Source organism: Harpia harpyja, chromosome 11, assembly GCF_026419915.1.
Source record: "Harpia harpyja isolate bHarHar1 chromosome 11, bHarHar1 primary haplotype, whole genome shotgun sequence".
NCBI classification, from domain to species: domain Eukaryota; kingdom Metazoa; phylum Chordata; class Aves; order Accipitriformes; family Accipitridae; genus Harpia; species Harpia harpyja.
In genome coordinates, this window is record NC_068950.1 from 11,156,456 (window position 1) to 11,175,398 (window position 18,943).

The window sequence follows — 18,943 nt, forward strand, 5'->3', positions numbered from 1 at the left end:
GGCAGCTGTCAGATACCCACAGAGTGCTGTATTTAATATGATTCCTTGGTGTGCTCTGAGCAGTATGTATTTTCTTTGTGCTTGAAGCAGTTCTCCTAGGTATGGTCAGAAATAGTGCAATCTTGTTGCTTTTCATTGCTTGCCATACTATTAAAAAGTAGGTGTGCTAGAACAAACCTGCCCATGTTCCCATTCTTTTCCTTGACCATCTAAAACATCGTCTTGTAATCCGTGTGGAAGCCTTGCTTCTCCTTCAAAGCTCCTGGGAAAGACTGACCAAGAGGTGATACAGAGGACTCCTCAGAGGGTGGGGGGACATACCATAAGACTGCTTACATCATGTATTAACCACAGTGGGTAACAAGATTCCTGTTCTTTTGCTGGTTTTGCTCACTTCACCTCCAAAGGAGCTTTCTGTAAAAAGATAGCAGAGGACCCACTGGCCACAGACCTAAAGAAGCCCAGGCATCTCATGGGGAGCTGTTTAGGGGATTAAGCCTTCATGTAGTTCTTGCATGTTCAAACATTGGCTTCAGCTTGCTCTGCTTCCTGCCTCAGCATGTTGATCATGATACTCTAGTACAGCGCAACCCACTCATCAAGAAAAGGGGGAAGGGAGAACGTTTAAGTCTTATTTTCTGCCTTGTAGGCATCAACGGGGCTTGATGCCAACGTGCTGCCCCTTCATCTGCATCGAGGACAAAGTGTTACATCTCTAGCTTTTAATAGTAAGATTGGCTCTGCGGGGAGCAGCTGGCATGCTTCATCTTTAAGGTTGAATGGTACTTCAAGTGTTTGTGGAGGGTGGGGAAAGCTTTCTTTTGAAAAGATGCTGGTGTTTTCTGTTGGTCATCCTGTGAAGCACTGAAGTGAGTACTTGGAGGAAGAGCTCATTCTGTATCATGAAGTTAAATCAATGTTCACATGGTAGTATTGTAGAACAGTAGAGTTCCTTGTACCAAGGGAATATTTCATCATAGGAAGCCAGCACACCGATTTGTTTCCTGTCCGTGCCAGTTTCTCGAGAATAAAACAAGTTGTTCTCATTCACTGTGCTCAAGCATACAATTAGGTATATTTATTCTGTTCAAAGCAATTCTGCCGTGGAGCATGGAGTTCTTGCATCCCAGCTAAGGGACAAGGAACAAAAAGGATGCAAGCCTTCTTGCTCTTGATTATATGAATCTGCACTCCAGTAGCCTTAAACGCTCTGATTCTAACATGTGGTTAGTCACCTGCTCTGATGTTCTCAGCCATGCGAGATGTGGACTTTCAGCATCTCCTGTGTGTATGGAGGTGGGCAGGATATTTACAGTGCGCATTTGAGAATGTTCTCAAGCTTACCAGCCGTTAGCAGCAACTGACCCTTTATAATCACTAACATCTTGGCAAATGAGGCTTTTCAGAATCTTATTTATGAAATAACTAGATATTATGCATTTCAAATGAGGTTGATTGTTTACTCATTTCTGTTTTTCTGTTTCTCTAGTGAAGCTGTGGTCTACCAACTTGGACAACTCAGTAGCAAGCATCGAGGCCAAGGCTAATGTGTGTTGTGTCAAATTCAGCCCCTCTTCTAGGTATCACCTAGCTTTTGGCTGTGCAGGTAGGTAAAAGGGGGTTGGGGCACAGAGATACTTTTTCTTCCTTCCTTTGTTTCTTACTCCCCCCGAAGATGTGAGGTTGGCTACTCTGCCCAGGACTGAGGTGCCTTTCCAGTTAAAATGCCTCTGAGTAAGACTTTTCAAGTGTGCAGTCACCCAGAAGATATCATGATACCCAAGTGTCAACTTCATGCTGCAGCCTGACTTTTTAATTTGGGTGCCTCTATCAGAGATAAAAGCTCACGAAAGGCCGTCGCCTAGTGTGTTTATTGAGATCACTAAGGCAACCAGGCAAAGCTCAGCTTTGAGAGTCTCATAGCAAAGTTAATGTGTTAACATGGTGATAGTTGTTCTTTCTGATTTATAGCATTGCTCTATAAATACTACAAAGCCATACTGGGAATTTTAACTGGTTTTACCTGAGGTGTGCTGTAAAACAGTGGTTGGGCGTGTTTCCCGTAACTGCAACTACAATCCCCATGGGTGGGCTTATGTTTTCCTAGGTTGGGCAAAGATTGCTGTTAATGTTGGGGTTTTTTGTTTGGTGTTTTTTTTCTTTTTTTAGTAGTCAGTGGGGAAGGCACGATGACCCTTTTATTCACTTAGATTAAATAGTTCTTGGTGATAGTACAAAGATTTGAGAGCAGAGTGGGTATTGCTTTGGGAGGAAACTGTATCATGCTATGCATGCAGCAACTGAAACTCGGAGATACCTATAAATGTTTAACCAACTCTGCATTTTCTTTCTCCTTGGGGAGTTCTAATGCACTTCTAACTAGGTGTTATGATGACATTTGCTGTCTCTGGACTTCAGGAGATATGCTGATCATTCTTGCAACCACTGGTTTGCCATTTCATTTAGGTGTTCCCATTTCCAGGCTGGTTCTACTTCGATTGTGACTCTTAGGAGGAAAAAATAAATTTGCATTTTGATACACTGCAAAAAATGGATTCAAGTTGCAGTGTAAAATATTGACTTGCTTGACAGGCATCTTGCTGAAGTTTAGTGAATTACATGCAAGAATAGAATTGAATTACAATACCTACTAGCAGCATTGGAATGAAAGGAGGTATCTGTGAAAAGCTCTAGGGAAAGGTGAGAGCATCAGCTCCAAATGGATCAGCCACTGATTAAAATAGATATGTAAAAGCACCATGAAACAGCATTCTTCCTGATAAATCAGCAACTGGGATTCCTTTCCACCTGAAAGGCAGGCAGGGGAATGAGGCACAGATAAATCTATGAAGGCTTTTGGAGCTGTAGGGCATGTGGGATGGAAGCAGATAGGAGTGTCTCTATCCCTACACTCAGGTCTAACAAACTACAATGGGCTCATATTCAACAAGTGTGTTTGGGAAAGAAGCGTTAGCGAGCACTAGGAGTTATATGGAGGTTTTAAATGACGTGTGCATTTTTATGATTTAGAGAATGCTGAGGGGTAAAATGGTACTTGTACTGGGGAACAAGATGTAGGAGGGAGAGAAGATAAAATTTTAAAAGTGTTTACATCTGCTTGATGCTTGGTAATTGAGTCACTAAATAAAAATTAAAATGGATATTTAACTATGATTGCTGAAACGATTACATAGAGTAATTGAACTGATGGGAATTACTTCCCACAAAGGAATTCTAATTGATCTTTCAGCCATAAATACATGTGGAAAAATGGCATATGAAATTAAAAGAAATACTGGAGTCTGGAAAGATGTTCTTTCTGAACTCCTAAAAAAAATCAGAGTGAAGAAATGAGTTACTGTCTACTTAGTCCATATAGTAAAACAGTCCTGTTTAATGTGTTACGATGGAGACAAAGGTTTTTCTCCTTCATCGGTTTCAGCTAGTGTTGTTTAATAACTTCATTTAGTCTATGGAAAAAGCAATCTAACTTCTAAATAGCATGATTTGTCATGTGGGCTATAAAATTAATAAACGAAGAGTCAAAGATGGTTTTCTTGAGTAGTATTTAAAAAAAAAAAAAAGGCGATTGGGCGCACTGACTTGGCCATTCCTGTTTGCCCCACAGTAGGAATAAAGATAAGCAATTCAAAACATTAAACACCAATTCAGTGACCAGTGTAGTGGACACCTTTAGAAAGCTGTCCTAGCTCTGCCTTGGCTTGTTCACATGCTAAGAGGATTTTCAGTTTTGAAAATTGCTTCAATTACTTACCATTGACTAAATCACTGAGTAAGAGAGCCAAGACTTCCTAGCATTGCATGCCTAACACAGTTTTGTACAGTATGTAGGCAGAAGTGCTGCTCCTGTATATACCCTCTTGTTTTATTTGTTGATTTGATGGAACTTAATGCTATATATGTGTCTGTGTTTATGTCTGTATATATATTTATAGTTTAAGACTTTGAGATAAGCAATTGATGAAATGGTTGGGAGGGGCAAAAGTATTGGTACTTAAAATTTGAGATAAAAGGAGGAAGTAAATTGATTTAATATACCATTATTAAATTATTAAACGTACATGTTTCAGTTCCCCCCCTCCTCTGTATGCAGAACAGCTTGCAAGCTAGCATGACTTGCTTTAGCAATGCAATTTTGACTGCAAGTCTAAATTTTTTCAGTGTTAATATTTTGAAATTATGATTTTTTTTTTTCAATTTTCATTTCCTGGTTTTTTTTTTTTTCTTGAGGGTCTTTCCCACCCATCCATACAGCTGAAGAACCTTTTCATAAGGTCTTGTTCTTTCACACCTGGCTTAAGGAAACATTTTCCTCTGCCCTTGACAAATGCATCTTGTCCACTTGCATGCATCTATTCAGAATGACTCTTTGAATTGGGTTTTCCCAATCAGATTCTTCAACTAGATCAGCATCTCTGAATCTCTGTGCTGGTTCCCACTTTGCATTCTCCACAGAAATAGCATGGCTACCTTAAGGTCCTTTCTACCCTGTCTCCAGTTTATGTATCCCTTCTCATTTGCTAGTAATATCTTGACCGTTGGTTTGCCTCTGCCCATGATGCTATATTTTACACCGGTAAGATATTCAGAGAGGTACCTTTGTGCTTTCTATCACTTTCTCCAATTTTAGAACTCCCTTTTACAGAAAAATAGGAAGGAAGATACTTAAAAGTTGCGTAGAGATCTGCCAACACATGGCATGAATTCTGTGAGCTGATGCAGCAGCCTATTGAAATGGTCTCATTGCCTTTTTGTTCCTTGTGTGGCTCTATCTGCTGAGGGCCTCTGGTCCTCAAACCAGGCACTTTTTGGGTGGGGATGTCACTTCTGCGTGTCCGGTGCTGAGTGTGATGGCAGCCTGGCCATCATCTGGGTCCCTCAGCTGTACTGCTGTGTAGATAGCCACAGTCGCATACCTGCAGCTTCAGGGCTCTCTAGGGAATCCTGAACCAGAGATTTTGGTTTAAAAAAAGCGTTTTCACCTGGACCCAGTTTGCATACTGTATTGCCAAATAAAAGGAGTGAACTGAAGAACTGTGGTGATGGATTTTGAAGCCAGGTCAGGCTGCAAACCCTGTGGCACAGTGAGCGAAACAGGAGTTATTGCACCAGCAGCTTTGACTGTGTTTTTTTCCCTGATGAGACTATGTTGACTCTGCTAGACTGCTTGTTGCTGTTCGTATTGTACTGCTCCTCCTTTGTGGAGAACATCCCTTTCCCCCTTGTGCTGAGTTCCTCTGCAGGTCCCTGCCCATTATTGGCAGCAGCAGGAGAACACGAAGCAACTGCCTTGAACAATGCCTCCTGACGAGGACATGATGTGGGTTGGAATTGGGATTTGTGTGGATTTCTTGGTCAAACCCTCTGTGTTTCAGTAAACACAAGTAGTAATAATGGAAGGAGTTGCTGTGATGCTTTGTTTTGGATGTAGCCATGGTCAAAAGTGTTGTTAGACTGTGTACCTCCATATGGAGCACTCTCTTTCAGTAGAGGGAACGGGGTTGGCTTCAGATGCCATAGAAAACCATGCTTTAGTTGCCACTATAGAAGCAAATGCCAGGATTACCATCTAATATGGATGACATATATGTTTCTTTTCTGGGCTCTTCACTCTGAAAGCTTTCAGACGACCAAAAGATCATTTTGGTAGCTTAAAACAGAACAAATGAGCAATAAACTGGAAATAGAGCCTATACAAGAGAGAAATGAGTATTTGGTTTGGGAAATAATTCTCTTAAAATCAGACAGGCACTTCAGGTGAGAGGGAAGCTAGCGTGTCTGGCTGCAGCCTGATAAAATCTGTTGCAGTGGAGAGGGCACATAAAGAAAAAAAATCCCCTTTGTCTGTTACTTTAATAAAATATTCTATTTGCATGCTTACTGAGTTGAAACATTGGGCAGTATAAACTGTAATCACTGCTGAATACAAAATCAGGTGATTTTGTGGTCTTTTCCTCTTTTTAAAAATAGATAGGGTTTTATCCTGAAATTAGCTATATAAATCATGACTGAAGTTATTATTGTTCTGCCTTGGCAATAGCACTGATGCCCTCAACCCATATATTTTCTAGCAGTACCGTTTCCCGGCTTTAAAAAAAAAAAAAAAAAAAAAGGCTGAAAATGCATGCAGTTTGCAGCTTGAATGTCCAAGTTGTGCAGTGTGGGTGAGATCAGACTGTCTGCTAACCCTAGTGAGCTAAGTGTAGCTATTGATAGTAGCGATGCTTTATTCCCAGCATGTTGTAATACTGTCAGCAGCTACCACTGACCTTTCATTTCCGATATATTATGCAGAGATCATGTCATCAAAACTTCAGATTCCGGAGTTCTTACATTGGATGCATCATCTTCTCACATGCTATATTTTTTCCCTGTAGGGACCCACAAATGTAGCAGGTTGGATTGGGGGATGAGAGGGGTTCCTCAGGGCTGCAGGGATGCAGGACAGAGAGACTACCTGCTCTCTAGGACCTTCACAAAATAAGTGGAAGCAGCGGACAAGTACAGATGGGCAGAGGAAAGCAACAGAACAGCTGCAATGTGGTCAGAGTTTAAGGTTTTGCTAGGTTAGTTTTAACCTTGATCAGGTCCCTAAACCGCTTCACTGCATTGTCACAAACTCTTGACAGTATGGCTTCAGATTAAGTGACCAGGGCAGGCAAAACATGGGGCAGTGCTGATTTATGTTGGTTTTACTACTTACAGCCTCAGAGTTTGAGACTACCTGCATTGGGGATACCATACTCCCTCCTAAACATTGCCAATTTTGCTTTTCCATCTCTTCCTTCATACTGGCAATTGTGTGGCCAAAACTGAATTGCCTTTTTTCTGGATCAGCTCATACCCTGATCACAGAGCACCAGTGCCAGCCCCAGACAGGCTTTTGGCAGCCTGAATTGAGATTAGCATTAGTTAACATAGGGCAAATCCTCAGTGAACGTGAGGTCTCCTCCTAGTGCAAAGGTTTCTCCCCTTTCTTGCCTGCTTTGTCTCTCTTCCTTACTCCCTTCCCCACTTGTACAGTGACACTGAGCAAGAACACATCCCAAGAAAGCGCTTTTCCTTCAAAGATGGTTTTGCCGTTCCCCAGCAGGTTTTGCATGCTATTTAAAGATCTTTCCTGTGCACCATCTTCAGCATTACAGAATGGCATCGTATTCTGGCTTTGATTGCTGCCGCCTTTCTTTCATTGTTGAACGGCCGCAAAACTAACGATACCGATCCACAGCATCCAGCACACTGAAGGACTCCTGTTGCTATGTCAACAGCTTTGTTTTCATTTGCAACTATTTACCCACCCCTTAAGATCTCTGCATCGCCCTGATGCACTTACAGTTCAAGGTCACATGTGGCTTCTTTATCAACATTGTTCAATTTTGCTACTATACCTGGTATCCAAGCGGGACCGCTTTGGAGACCATCGTTGTCCAGTGAAATACTGATTTTCCTGCTGCAGTAACTGGAGCAGTGATTTCTCTTTTCCAAACATCTCTCTGTAGAGCTAGCCCTTCATGCTGCCTCAGATCTGGGTGACTTGCCTGGCTTGTCACTCAGCTCAGAAGAATGATGTGATATTAATGACCAAAAAGGCAGTGTGCCTTTTTGGAAGAGAATTAATGTTTTCCAGCTGAAAGCAAGGTCTTACCTTAATAGATTCTCATGGGTAAGTACTCTGCTCTATTGAAAGCCTGCAGTGACTCAGAAAGAATCTATTTGTGCGAATATATGACATGTTTAGGGTGGAGTTAGGCAGCTTCTTTGGGCTTAAGCTACAAGATTACCTTCGGCATATGAATTCAGCACAGTATTCAAAGGCACAGACAAAGGTTAGGCATTTCTTTCACGCCTGTGGAAAAGTTCACAGCAGTGCTCAAAATTCAGCCTTTATGAAATCGGTATGGCATGCAGCAGTCCAGGACTTGCCCGTTACTTGTATTGGACTTTACCTGCAGGGTGTCTTTTCTTTTTGTGGGTATTCGATAATCTTCCTCTAGTCCATGATTTCTGAGGCTATTGGCAGGTGAAGTAGGGGACAGGGTCCATGTTTTGGAAGTGCACACTTGTCACCTTATTTAAACTCATTCCAGAACTCCACTGCAAAGGTTTCATTTGTTGTAACCTTTGAAAGCATCTACAGCACTTCAGTCAGTTGAGGGTCGTTTGGAGGAATCTATTTTTCACCAGTGTGGTTGTGATCATATTTCTGTCCCAACAGTACTTATTGCGGGGGAAGCACTGAGCTTAGTGGGATTGTTTAGGTTAGAACACCATCTTGAAGGTTTGACTTAAAATTTTCCCTCTTCATGGATGCTGGGATGTAAATGAAAGAGAAATATCAAACCATACCTTCTGCTGTCCTGGTGAAGACAATCTTTCTGGCACTGGTAGGTAAAGCACTGGTAGGTAGATCATATTCTACTTCTGCTCAGGACTGACAGTCAGGAGAACTGCAGCTATGCCGTGTTATCTAAACCTACAATTTTTGCAGCAAAGCTGACTTGCCTCTCTCTACACATCAGAGGTGATACCTGATCAGCCAGGCACTGTACAGTGTCTTCCTGCCCTGCTGCAGCTGCTTCCTAGGAAACTGTGAAGGGACATGAAACCATTCATAGGTGTGCAGGGCATGTTGCATGTGCAAATTTCACATAAGCTTCAGAGTTTAAAAGCTTATACAAGTTCTTTACTTGCACAGAAAAAGTAGCCCCTGACTTGTTTTGGATAAAGCATTTGCAATGAATGGTAAGTAACAATATAGAGACCTATTGGGAGTTTCCTAGCTTTATCCCAGAGGTTGTCACACTTCAGTAACAAGTGAACAAATAAAATGAATTTGAAAAGCTCCATTTGATTTTCTGGAGAAAAGGATGTATCTGTCATTAGCAGAAATGAGCGTGCTAATTGTTTGCTTAAATATTCTTTTCCTGAACATTTTGTCTTACGACTGGCGTAGAAGTCATTTAGTCAATGTTACAAAATTCAAATTAAAATTGAAATGAGCCTTGAAATTCAGGATCAGATAGGCAATTCCAAGATTCATCTTTTCCTCAGAATGCCAAATTGCTCTTGCTACTAGCTGTTGCTGTATCCCTTAGTTTAATCCTTTCCAACCTCGGCAGTTTCCAAAGCTGCATTTTTTCTGGTAGCTAGTTTAAAGGAATTGCTCATTGGAATGACATCCTTTGTAATGGCTTCCTGTGTTATCTCCGGTTCAGACTGCTGTGTAGATTAACTGTTCCAGCCTTTTATTTGGGTACTGTGCACATTTAGACTTTTATAAGATGCACTACTTTTTCCATACAAAGTGGTGAAGATTGTGACATTGCATAGGAAAATCTGTAACTTGGGAATGCAGTGTGGGCTCTCATTTTGAAGGCATCTTTTCATAGTATCTGAGCATGTAAGCATTGCATGAGTTTTTAAGAGAAGAGTTTTTGAACATTTGGGCTAGGTTCCTCTAAAGAGGCCATGTTAGCCATTTGAATCTCAAGAAGTTGATAAAAATTAAGACTGTAGATGTGTGTACAAATCTAGTCACTCTTCACGTGACATTTCATTGCCTAGCTAGAGTGTACATTGCTTCTTTTCTACATTGGGTACCTGTGTATCATCATGTGCTTTCCTGTGCTTATTTCCTTGTCTGCATAATCCACCGTACATTTGGGGGTTTGGTTTAAACATTCTTATCTGAAGCTTGAATATTAGCGATTGTGGCACTATATTTAACATCCATCATCTCTTCCAGTGGAGTCTGCTTTGAGGGCAGTTTAGCTAATGAATCGGACCACCATCTCCAGAACCTAGTGAAAGAAGGCTTATATCTCTTCAGGCTACTGAAGTAAAATGTAGTTCTGGACCAAAATCGGATTTGACTGATAATTTGGCAAACTCAGGCCCTCAGCTGCGTATTGTAATGCATATGGCAGCAGCCTGCTCTTTCCCTAGAGCCACTTTGACTGCTCTGAAGCCTGTTTGGTTCTTTTTGTATGATGTTTGCTGATATGACAAAAACCTTAAAGCTGTTGCTTCATAAATGCTCTCCTGAAATCCTAGGGAGGATATTCCTTTTCTCATATTTACCTTTCTTAATGTCTCAAGCCCTTATCTGCGTGATCTCGGTCTCTTGGAGCGTGTGCTCCCTGGGAGTCTGACTGCTGCCCTTTCCCTCCATCACAGCACCATGACCTGGAGCACCTTGAGTCATTCAAGAACTAGGGCTGTCATGGGTTTGCAGTAAGAACAAATGCTGTGTGCAGTAAGTATCTTGAATCGGGAGAGATCTGTTCAGTGAATGAGGTAGTACTTTTGGCTTTGGTAGGTGTTTCCAACAGCCATTGTACAAGTAAGACCCCTGGTGCTCATGTGAGGACTTTCAGATCTTCAGAGATGTAGTCCGTTTTTAGACAGCATGGGTTGAAGCACCTTTTACTATAAAATGACTGTTCTTCACATGTTCTGGGTGTATTAAAACTCATTTTGGACATTGGCCTATGTGCACTAGTGCATGTAGAGTTGCATGTTACATAGTCAAGGAGAGAACTTGGATTAAGAGCCTGAACAGTACATAATTATTTTGTCTTTCAGACATAAAGGATGAATTCTTCCAAAATCTGCAGGTTGTTACTGCTATTGTCTTCATTGGTTTTGTAACATTAGAAAATCTTCCTTATGTGTACTGAATATTTTGTTTTTCCAACAGTATGACAGAAGGCAATCTTTGAATTGCACAAAGACCAGCTATCCCTTATTCCTGTGAGAAATCTCTGTAGCTCTTTAAAACCATAAAGGTCAAAGTTTCAAAGGAGTTCTAGAGAAATCTGTTTTGCTTCCCCCACCCATCAGAGCCCTTTTCTCAACTGATTAAGATCTCTAATGTGTTATGTCTCCTCCTTCTCTTTTTAATATGAGACAAGTTATTTAGGGTGGAGGTTTTATGGGCTGCTGTGTCAAAAGCTTTAGACAAGTCAGTAAAAAATGTCCCCAGTGTGTAAAGACCATTATCCATAACCCAGCAAATGTCATCTGTAACTTCAAGCCATAGGGAATCTGTCGAATACAAAGGTTAAAAACCCAGTTGGCAGTTCCTGTCAAGGCTGCTGTTCCCTTCATCTGTTCAGCAGAGGGAGATATAGATCTTTAGTGAAATGCTAGTGTTGATATACATTAAAAAAAAAAAAAAAGTACATTTGCTGTTAGTAAGAGATGAAAATCACTGGCTGAAGCAGGGTATTGTCTTCCCTGAAAATATTTCGAGTGCTAACCTGAAACCCTCTGCTGTCACATCCCTGAGCCTTTTCTTGGTAGGAGGAGAGGTAGAAGGTGCTTATTGTGCTGTTGGTTTTGCCAGAGATTAAACTGAGGCTACCAGATGTGTTTAATCTAATGTCAGCTCTCTTTAATTCAGTTTTCATGGAGTGGACTTTTCTCATGTTGCTTCCTTTGTCATCCAGTCTGCTAAACAGAACACTGTTAGGCATTTTCCTTCTTCTCAAAGCTGTGCTCTTCCTTCATTTAAATGAAAACCTGGGCTGGATTTGTGTTGGATTCTCTAAATATGATTCTTTTGGAGGCTGGATTTGTATTGGATTCCCTAAATACGATTTTTGGAGCTGTTGCCAATCATATGTATTGCAGTGTAGGAAAATGAGATTGAGTTGTCATCCCCAAATACCCATGTGCCTTTCTCTGCCTTAGAAACTTTCTTTCATCTCCTTGCTAACATCACGGGCTCTGTGACTTCCTCACTTAAAAGGTTGGGTGGGGTTTGGGGGGTTTTTTTTGGTTGGTTTTTTTTTTTTTTTAAGATTTTGCCACCAACAAAATAAATCATACAGACCTTGCTTAATATTGTATAGTCTTCAGAGCATGCTGCAAGGGAAAAGCACATGGAGGAGGCTTTGACCTGCAGGGAAAACATCTATTGAATGCTTTTCCAAAGTTCAGTCCCTTTTTGGGTGGCTGTTGAATGTTTGACACCTATGAAGACATGGTGTGTGGGAGCTCCCTGGGAGCCTGGTACAACGGTGTATGAGACCGCTTGTCTAGATGGAACTCCAATAGCAAACATGAATGAAGTACCGCATCCCAAATCATCTTAGGCACACACATGAAATACAAAGTAAGGGCTTTGTTCCAGTTCGCTGCTGTGGACCAGAGTGTTGCTTCTAGAAAAGATTGCTGAGATTCCCTCAGGGCAGCAGAAAATGGTTATTCAGGGAAAAACTGTTCCTTTACTGCAAAGGGAACTCTAAGTAAAAAGAGAAGGAAAAAGTAAATACATCAAATGGGTATTTTTGTCTTAGTTATAGAAACAAAGTACTTGCAATTTCTGCTGGAACAGAAAATTGTGAATACAAAGCCATATCCAGCAAACATTTTAATGTGCCTTTAGCAATGGCTGTTGGGATAAAATTTTCCTGGTTTATTGGGTTTTTTTTTGAAGGGAAGGTATAGGCAGGAAAAATAAAAAATACCAGTTAGCTTTACCTGCGCTGCAGTGTTCTACAGGGAGATGTTTGTTGGGGTGAAATGGATTTATTTCTGCTCTCTCCTCCTCATGTGATTTGTCATGCTGCAAGTGGAAAACAGCACACTGCATTCTTCAGCAAAATGCTCTGGATAGTTTTGTCTGTCAAAGGTTTTTTGCTTGCTGTATCAAACCCATTTTTAATCTCATTCCTTACAGTAAGGGAAATGGTTTGTAAAGAGGGCACTGATGTCAACTCACTGTTGTCGATATTATCTAATTTCTTCTTAAGAAAATTCTTGCACTAATTTTTGGTGCAGGGCTTTGTTCACTTGAATTCAAGTCCACTTTGTTTCCTGTCCCTAACGCGTTGTCGTCTTTTCTCTTTTCCCAAAGCATCTATTTCCTTTATGTAGTAGAAACTATCACATTCTCTTCTCTCCCTGAAATGGCTTGTGATAGGCCAAAGCCTGCACTGATCATATCCCATCCTGGTATTACTCTTGTCAAGTGAAATAAATGTCTTTATAGCATTTCATTGGCTGGAAGGCTTCCTCACCGTTCTCTGTCGAATGCCCAAATGCCACCTTGCATTTCTATTGCTATAATAAAGACCCTTTTTTTCCGCTCTACACTCTCTTCTGCCCTGGAAGAGACCCAAGATTAAAAATAGTCTTTTTTTTTTGTGGTCCCTGTATAAAGGCTGACCTGTCCTGTTGAGTTGAATTATTCACAAAGATGGAGTGTTCAACTGTCGTATGTCCCCAGTCTTCTTTCCAGAGCAAGACCCACATATGGATGTTCAAACTTCAGCTAATCTCCACCCTAAGCTTTTGAACAAAGCTGCCTCAGTCACATGAAGGTCTCCAAGTGCTGCTGTTTGGTATTGCAGGCCTGGCAGCAGTTAAAGTTCAGCGGTTCTCCATTTTCTTTTTTACTAGTAAGAAAAAAAAAAAAAAAAGAATTAAAGGAGAACTAAGGTTGTATGGCAGCGCTTCATGCCACCCCCATCATGTGGGAGGAGGCAGGCAAAACCTGAAAGATCTGAGAAGCCAGAAGCTTGTGCAGGAAAACGCAGCCTAAACATTAATGCTGTAGTGCTGAGCGGTGGGCTAATGCCTTTGCTTTCTTATATCAATAGCAAATACCTTAAGCAAATATGGATTAAAAAAAATTTCTCCCTAATCCTTTGACATAGAGCACTTTTCAAGGCAGCTAAGATGAGGGAAGAGTTTACAGACTCTTTTGTCTTTGGAAAAGCCTAGAGCTTGACTGAGTAGGACCCTTGAACACACTTATTTAACTTCGAAGTTGAATCCAACTTTGTAGTTGTCCCTTCCTTGAATGGGAAGTCAGACTGGCTGGATTCCAGAGGTCCCTTCCAGTTTACGTTATTCTACGACTTTCAGGGCCCTTGAGCAAAAATGGATTTCAAACAAAAGCTGCACTCTGCGTAGGATTAAGTTTCAGTTTGGGCTTCCTCATAATTAAATCCTGAGTTGTCTTTTGACCAGCCTTTGATGGTATCGCTGCCTTTGTGGGGAGGCTCTGTTTCCTGGTGTGGAGGTATGTAGAAGATCTACTGGAGAGGTTCCACTTCCTTAGTAATAGCTTTTTAGTTAGTCTGTAAGTGAGTATGCAGCTTGTTAGATGGCTTCGAGGTCAAGAGAGTGCTGAGGCTTTTGTAGGTCTCCTCTCAGATTAGAGGAAATCTATTTTAAAGCGTTTTGTCTTCAAGGTTTGGGTTCTGATAGCAGCTGTCTGTCTTCTCTCAGGTTTTTGAGAAAGAGCAGCACTTGTTTACCTAGCCCTTGTTGAGGTTTCTGTAAGGACCGAGGCATCTAATGTGCCAAGTCATCTTTGGTGTACTGCAATACAGTACACTGTAGTACAGTGTACTGCTGTTGATTTGAGTTTATTTTTAAATCAAGCTGTTGTCCCTTTTTATCTCCTTCTTCTTTCTCCTCGCTAACGGAAGAAGAAAAGTTTTTAACAATGAAAACTGAGGTTGCATGTGAGCTTACCAATTCTGTTTCCATTTTTAGTCTAGCCAAAGGCTTTACCTCTGAGGATGCAAGCTTCCTTTTTATAGCAAGAAATCACACCAAGCCTGGCTGAAAAAGAGATTTTTGGTTAACCCATCTTGATGTTAAAGTTCTGTTCTTATACTGCTTATTTATCTGTGTTCAACAAAAATTCATTAAGGTGGCTTGCCCTCTTCTTCATGGCATGCCTTTTAAGGGAATGACAACGTGTACTCTTTCCTTTCACCCAGAGACACTTGAAACACAAGCTTTGGTTTGAACCACTGGGCTCTGGACACTTGAAGGCATAAGGATATTTTCCTGCTAAACAAGTTGCCTAGATAAAATTCTATGTAGCTTTGAAGGCTTCATTCTGTCCACTCTGTGCACTGAGTAATCTTGCTTGCTTCTCCTCTTTATGCCAAGCGTAAGTAAAAGGAAAGATCAATTTCTGTAGGTAGATGTTTAAATATAAATAATTGGATTTCAGCGAAGCCCTTCAATATGTATTGAGCAACGTGAGCTTCCTTCAGGATCTCTGAAATAATTTTTTTAACCAGTGAAAGCAGAAATGGAATCAACCTCCGCAAAATCATGCCTCTCATCTTTCTTTCTGACTAAAGGTATTCTATGGACTTTTTTTGTGCCCTTTTATTTTGTTACTCTTTTAGTTTCTTCAGGATAACCTAATTGAGGCAAGCAGGTGTATCTTGCAGCAAATTTGCTCTGACTCAGTGTAAATCTTGTTGAACAAGTCATTTAAATACACCCCTCAGACTATAAATGTCTCTTATTCTTACTGCGGATGTACAGAGTTTCACTGGTGAAAACAGGCAGCCTTGATCCAAGCTTGAAGTTCATATGGAGGAAAATAGATGAAGTTGAGGGAATCATCAGCTGAGGACATGAGTTACTGGATGCAACAAATCAGATCATCATGGTCAAAGAAGCACAAGAGAAGCACTTTAAAGGTTACACTCTAGCCTGGGTTTCTGTTTCAGTAAAACATCTGTAGTACGAGGCATGCAGGACTGCAGGCTGTAGCCAGAGCATTAATATATGAAATGAATTTGACCCCCGAGTTTGGTATTGAAGATCTCTTTTATTTAAAAAAAAAAAAAAAAAAAAAGGTCCAAAATGTGCTTTGATAACAGAAGACTTCTAACAGACTACTTAATTAACATTTGGCTCCCTACCCTACAACTTTGGTTTTGAATATGGGCATCTTCTTGGCTGTAACAGTCATCTGACGTGTAGCAGCAAGCACCACTTATAGTGTCAAGTCTATAAGCACTGAAAAATCTGAGTAATGTAAATTACTTATTTATTTTGAATGGATCAATAATCTAAATATTGAACAGTTGAGAAATAACACGTTTTTAAATGATTGAAATAAGAAAAATGGTCATTGATTCTCCAGCAACTCAGTTTTCCAGAGGAGAGCCACAGAACCTTTGTATGCAGCTCTTGGGGCTTTCTAGTCGTTATATCCATTGAATATAAAACTGTTGCATTGCAAGTAAATTTTTGTTTTGCTGTCCTTGGCTTGATATCCCTTCAAGTGGTTACTGGTTGAAAAAAGCCTGGGGGCGGTCTTGTGACTTAGCTCATGCTGGTTAATGTTCATGTGAAGGTGGGTGAAGCACATGCCCTGGAAGATGAATGTTACTTGGAATTGCTGGGTACCTGGAGAGCTGGATTGCTCTGCTCTTTGGTTTCTGTGTGTTGCTACCCTGCATGTACAGGTACACAGTGAAAGATAAACTGCTGCGGTGTGATGCTCTTTCCTAACCCTTGCCTATTCTTTTTGGAGCTGCTGCTCGTCAGTACACATTAAGAGCTTTGCAGTAGGTGATGTTGAACCTAAAGCTTGCTAGCAACAGCTGTTTTGTGAATTTTATTAATAAATCTAAGTGTAAGGAAAATCACTTTTGCAAAAACAGACTTTGCCTTTTTTGTTTGTTTTTTGTTTAAACAACCAAAAATCCAGGAGCAATTCCATCTTTCTGAACAACTCTGAAATTACCTAGGATGCTCTATTAGCAATTCCCAGCTCCCTTCTTTTAGAATTATTTAACCTGATTTCCTAAGGTCCTGTAACTACATCATTAGTTCATTTGCTGTGTCACCCCTGCAACCAGGCTGATTCTAAGGATCGAGACAGAGAAGGTGCTGATCATTTCAACTTGTACATCACAAAACCATCCTTCTCTTTTGCCCTGTTCCTGACGGCTGGAGTCTTGTGAATTTATGAGCTGCCAAGCAATGAGGGATGCCATCCTTTGCTGACATGGGTTATATTTACCAAAGAGGTGGTGAGATCTTTCAGAAGTTTGGAAAAGTCTGAATTCTTGATTAGCTGTCGCTAGATGGCTCAAAGGTGAAAGTGGCAGCGTCTTAAGGGAAGTAAGCAGTTCTTGAGCATTCTGGAAAAATACTATTTAAAAACTCGGGCTTGTGGTCAGAGACCTCTCAGCAGCAGTAGTAGAGCTTAGCTGCCCTTTTTGCCTTCTGAGATCACTTAAAAAAAATAATATATATAATAAAATATGGCCTGCCAGCAAACATTTGAATTCAGAAGGCGCAGCAGCAGAATTCCATCGTGCTCATCTTCTGCAGTGACATTGAACTAGATGAGAATTGCTTCGGAGTGTTTAATTTGTTATGGTATATATACATGTTCTTTCCCATTATCTCATATATATTTCAATTAAGCCAGAACACAGGAAAAAAAAGTAAAGCAGTGAGCTGTTGCTGCTGGTTAAGGCATGAGGCTTTTAACTGTGGAAATGTCATTTCCAAGTTGAGATTGTTCTAAGTGAGTTTTCTGGTCAGGGTGGAAACTGTAGAGCTGCAAAAAAAATTGCTAAATGAATATTTTAATGCTCATGTTTGAGGAGCAAAGCAAGAAGCAAATACCCCTGTGCATCGCTGGTTAGCAGTAGAGTACACTCCATGGACTCCCAGGGGTGCCAAGGGCAGGAGCCAGTGGCGGGATGCTGAATGAGCTTATGGGCTCTTGCAGAGTTTGGGAAGCGTTTGATTCCCCTCAATGCCCCCTCTGTTTTCCTTACCTTCAGCTGCCTCTTAGGACTAATTCATTTTCTGAGCTTCCCAGAGCACCCTGCCACCTCACCTTGGACCTGCTGGCATGCCTGGGATGCTGCCCATCACAGACAGTTTCAGCTCATCAAACTCTACCAGGCGAGGCTGCTGCCAGGGTACCTGGGAGTTGTGCTTTTCTCATTTAGCTTCGTTTTTGGGCTCTCTGCTTCCTCAGCAGATGGCATTTTTATCATGTTTTCGGAAAGTCCATATGGCCTACAAGAGAGAGTATCTCTTTAATTGTAAAACATGACCACCTGTTCTGATTTTAATGAATGCAGTGAGCATTTGTCTTCATGTATCTACTTAAAAATAGCTGCCTCAATTGAATTTAAAAAAATACCTCAATCGGGCACCAACACTTCAGCTGCTGAAATAATCAATTAATAATTAAGTGGCTAATTTTAGAACCCACTGGCCTTGCTCATTCCCTCGGACTTGTTGTGATCAGAGCAGACAGCGATTGATTGCCCTGCTGACGCCAAGAGGCACACGCAGTGTTGGGGCCAGATGCCGGCAGGCTTCGAGCTGTTTGTTGCGATATTTAGAAGGTGAATGCAACTTCGTGTTTCTGCTCTTCAAACGGACTTGTCTTTCCTGCTATGGCTCTTTCTTTTCCACGTTGCTCCAGCTGCTCACATGCAGCCATCCACAGGTACCCCTTTCCTAGCCACCCTCTGAAGGATAAAATCTGGTGCTCAAAAGGTATCCTGCTGATGGGCCAGCTGGAGAGGAGGTTGAAACTGTAAGCAAAAATTGACTTGAAAGGCTTATCCACTAACTGGCTTCTAACAGAAAGCCCTCCTAGAATCATTCTGCTCATTAAAATAACAATTGCCAGTTAACTGTTTCGTAGTTCCTGCAGCAGGTCAGCTGGCCAGATGAGAAAATGTGGAGTTTTTTGGCTCCAGCTTTCAGAGAGGTGGAAGGGACCAGGATACCCAAATCTTGTTAAAGGAGTGTTAACGCTTAATTCAAAGTCCCTTTAAAATTAACCCCTTTATTGAATAAGCCCGTTGCAATATCATTTTGTTCTAAAGCTAATTAAAATACCTACATGGTAGGAACACACTGAGATTTTGGTTGATAAGTGTTGGCTGCTTGGAGGATTAATATTTCAGAGGTGGAAGAAACAGGAGTGTTAGAGTGCTTGGGGGTACAGCACTTTCCAGCACTTCAGTGCTAGCAGTAATGGGTACAATAGCTGCTGGGTTTCAACATGTTTGGTGTAAGTAGTGGAGAAAACTTGGTGTGGCTGCTTGGAGTGTCTGCTTTTACATGGCAGGGAGGGAGAGAGCCAGAAACCTCTTACTGGAGAAGTCTCTGA

The 18,943-nt window shown here is 41.2% G+C and overlaps 1 protein-coding gene across 6 annotated transcripts in view; it reads left to right on the plus strand.

Annotated features, from left to right (window-relative positions):
* Nucleotides 1-18,943, plus strand: part of COP1 (COP1 E3 ubiquitin ligase) — a 130,655-nt gene that overhangs the window by 71,094 nt on the left and 40,618 nt on the right. For all 6 annotated transcript variants that reach the window (XM_052800522.1, XM_052800526.1, XM_052800525.1 and 3 more), the window contains one exon: nucleotides 1,490-1,606. In XM_052800522.1, the coding sequence (XP_052656482.1) occupies nucleotides 1,490-1,606 (117 nt within the window). The remainder of the gene's footprint in view (nucleotides 1-1,489; nucleotides 1,607-18,943) is intronic.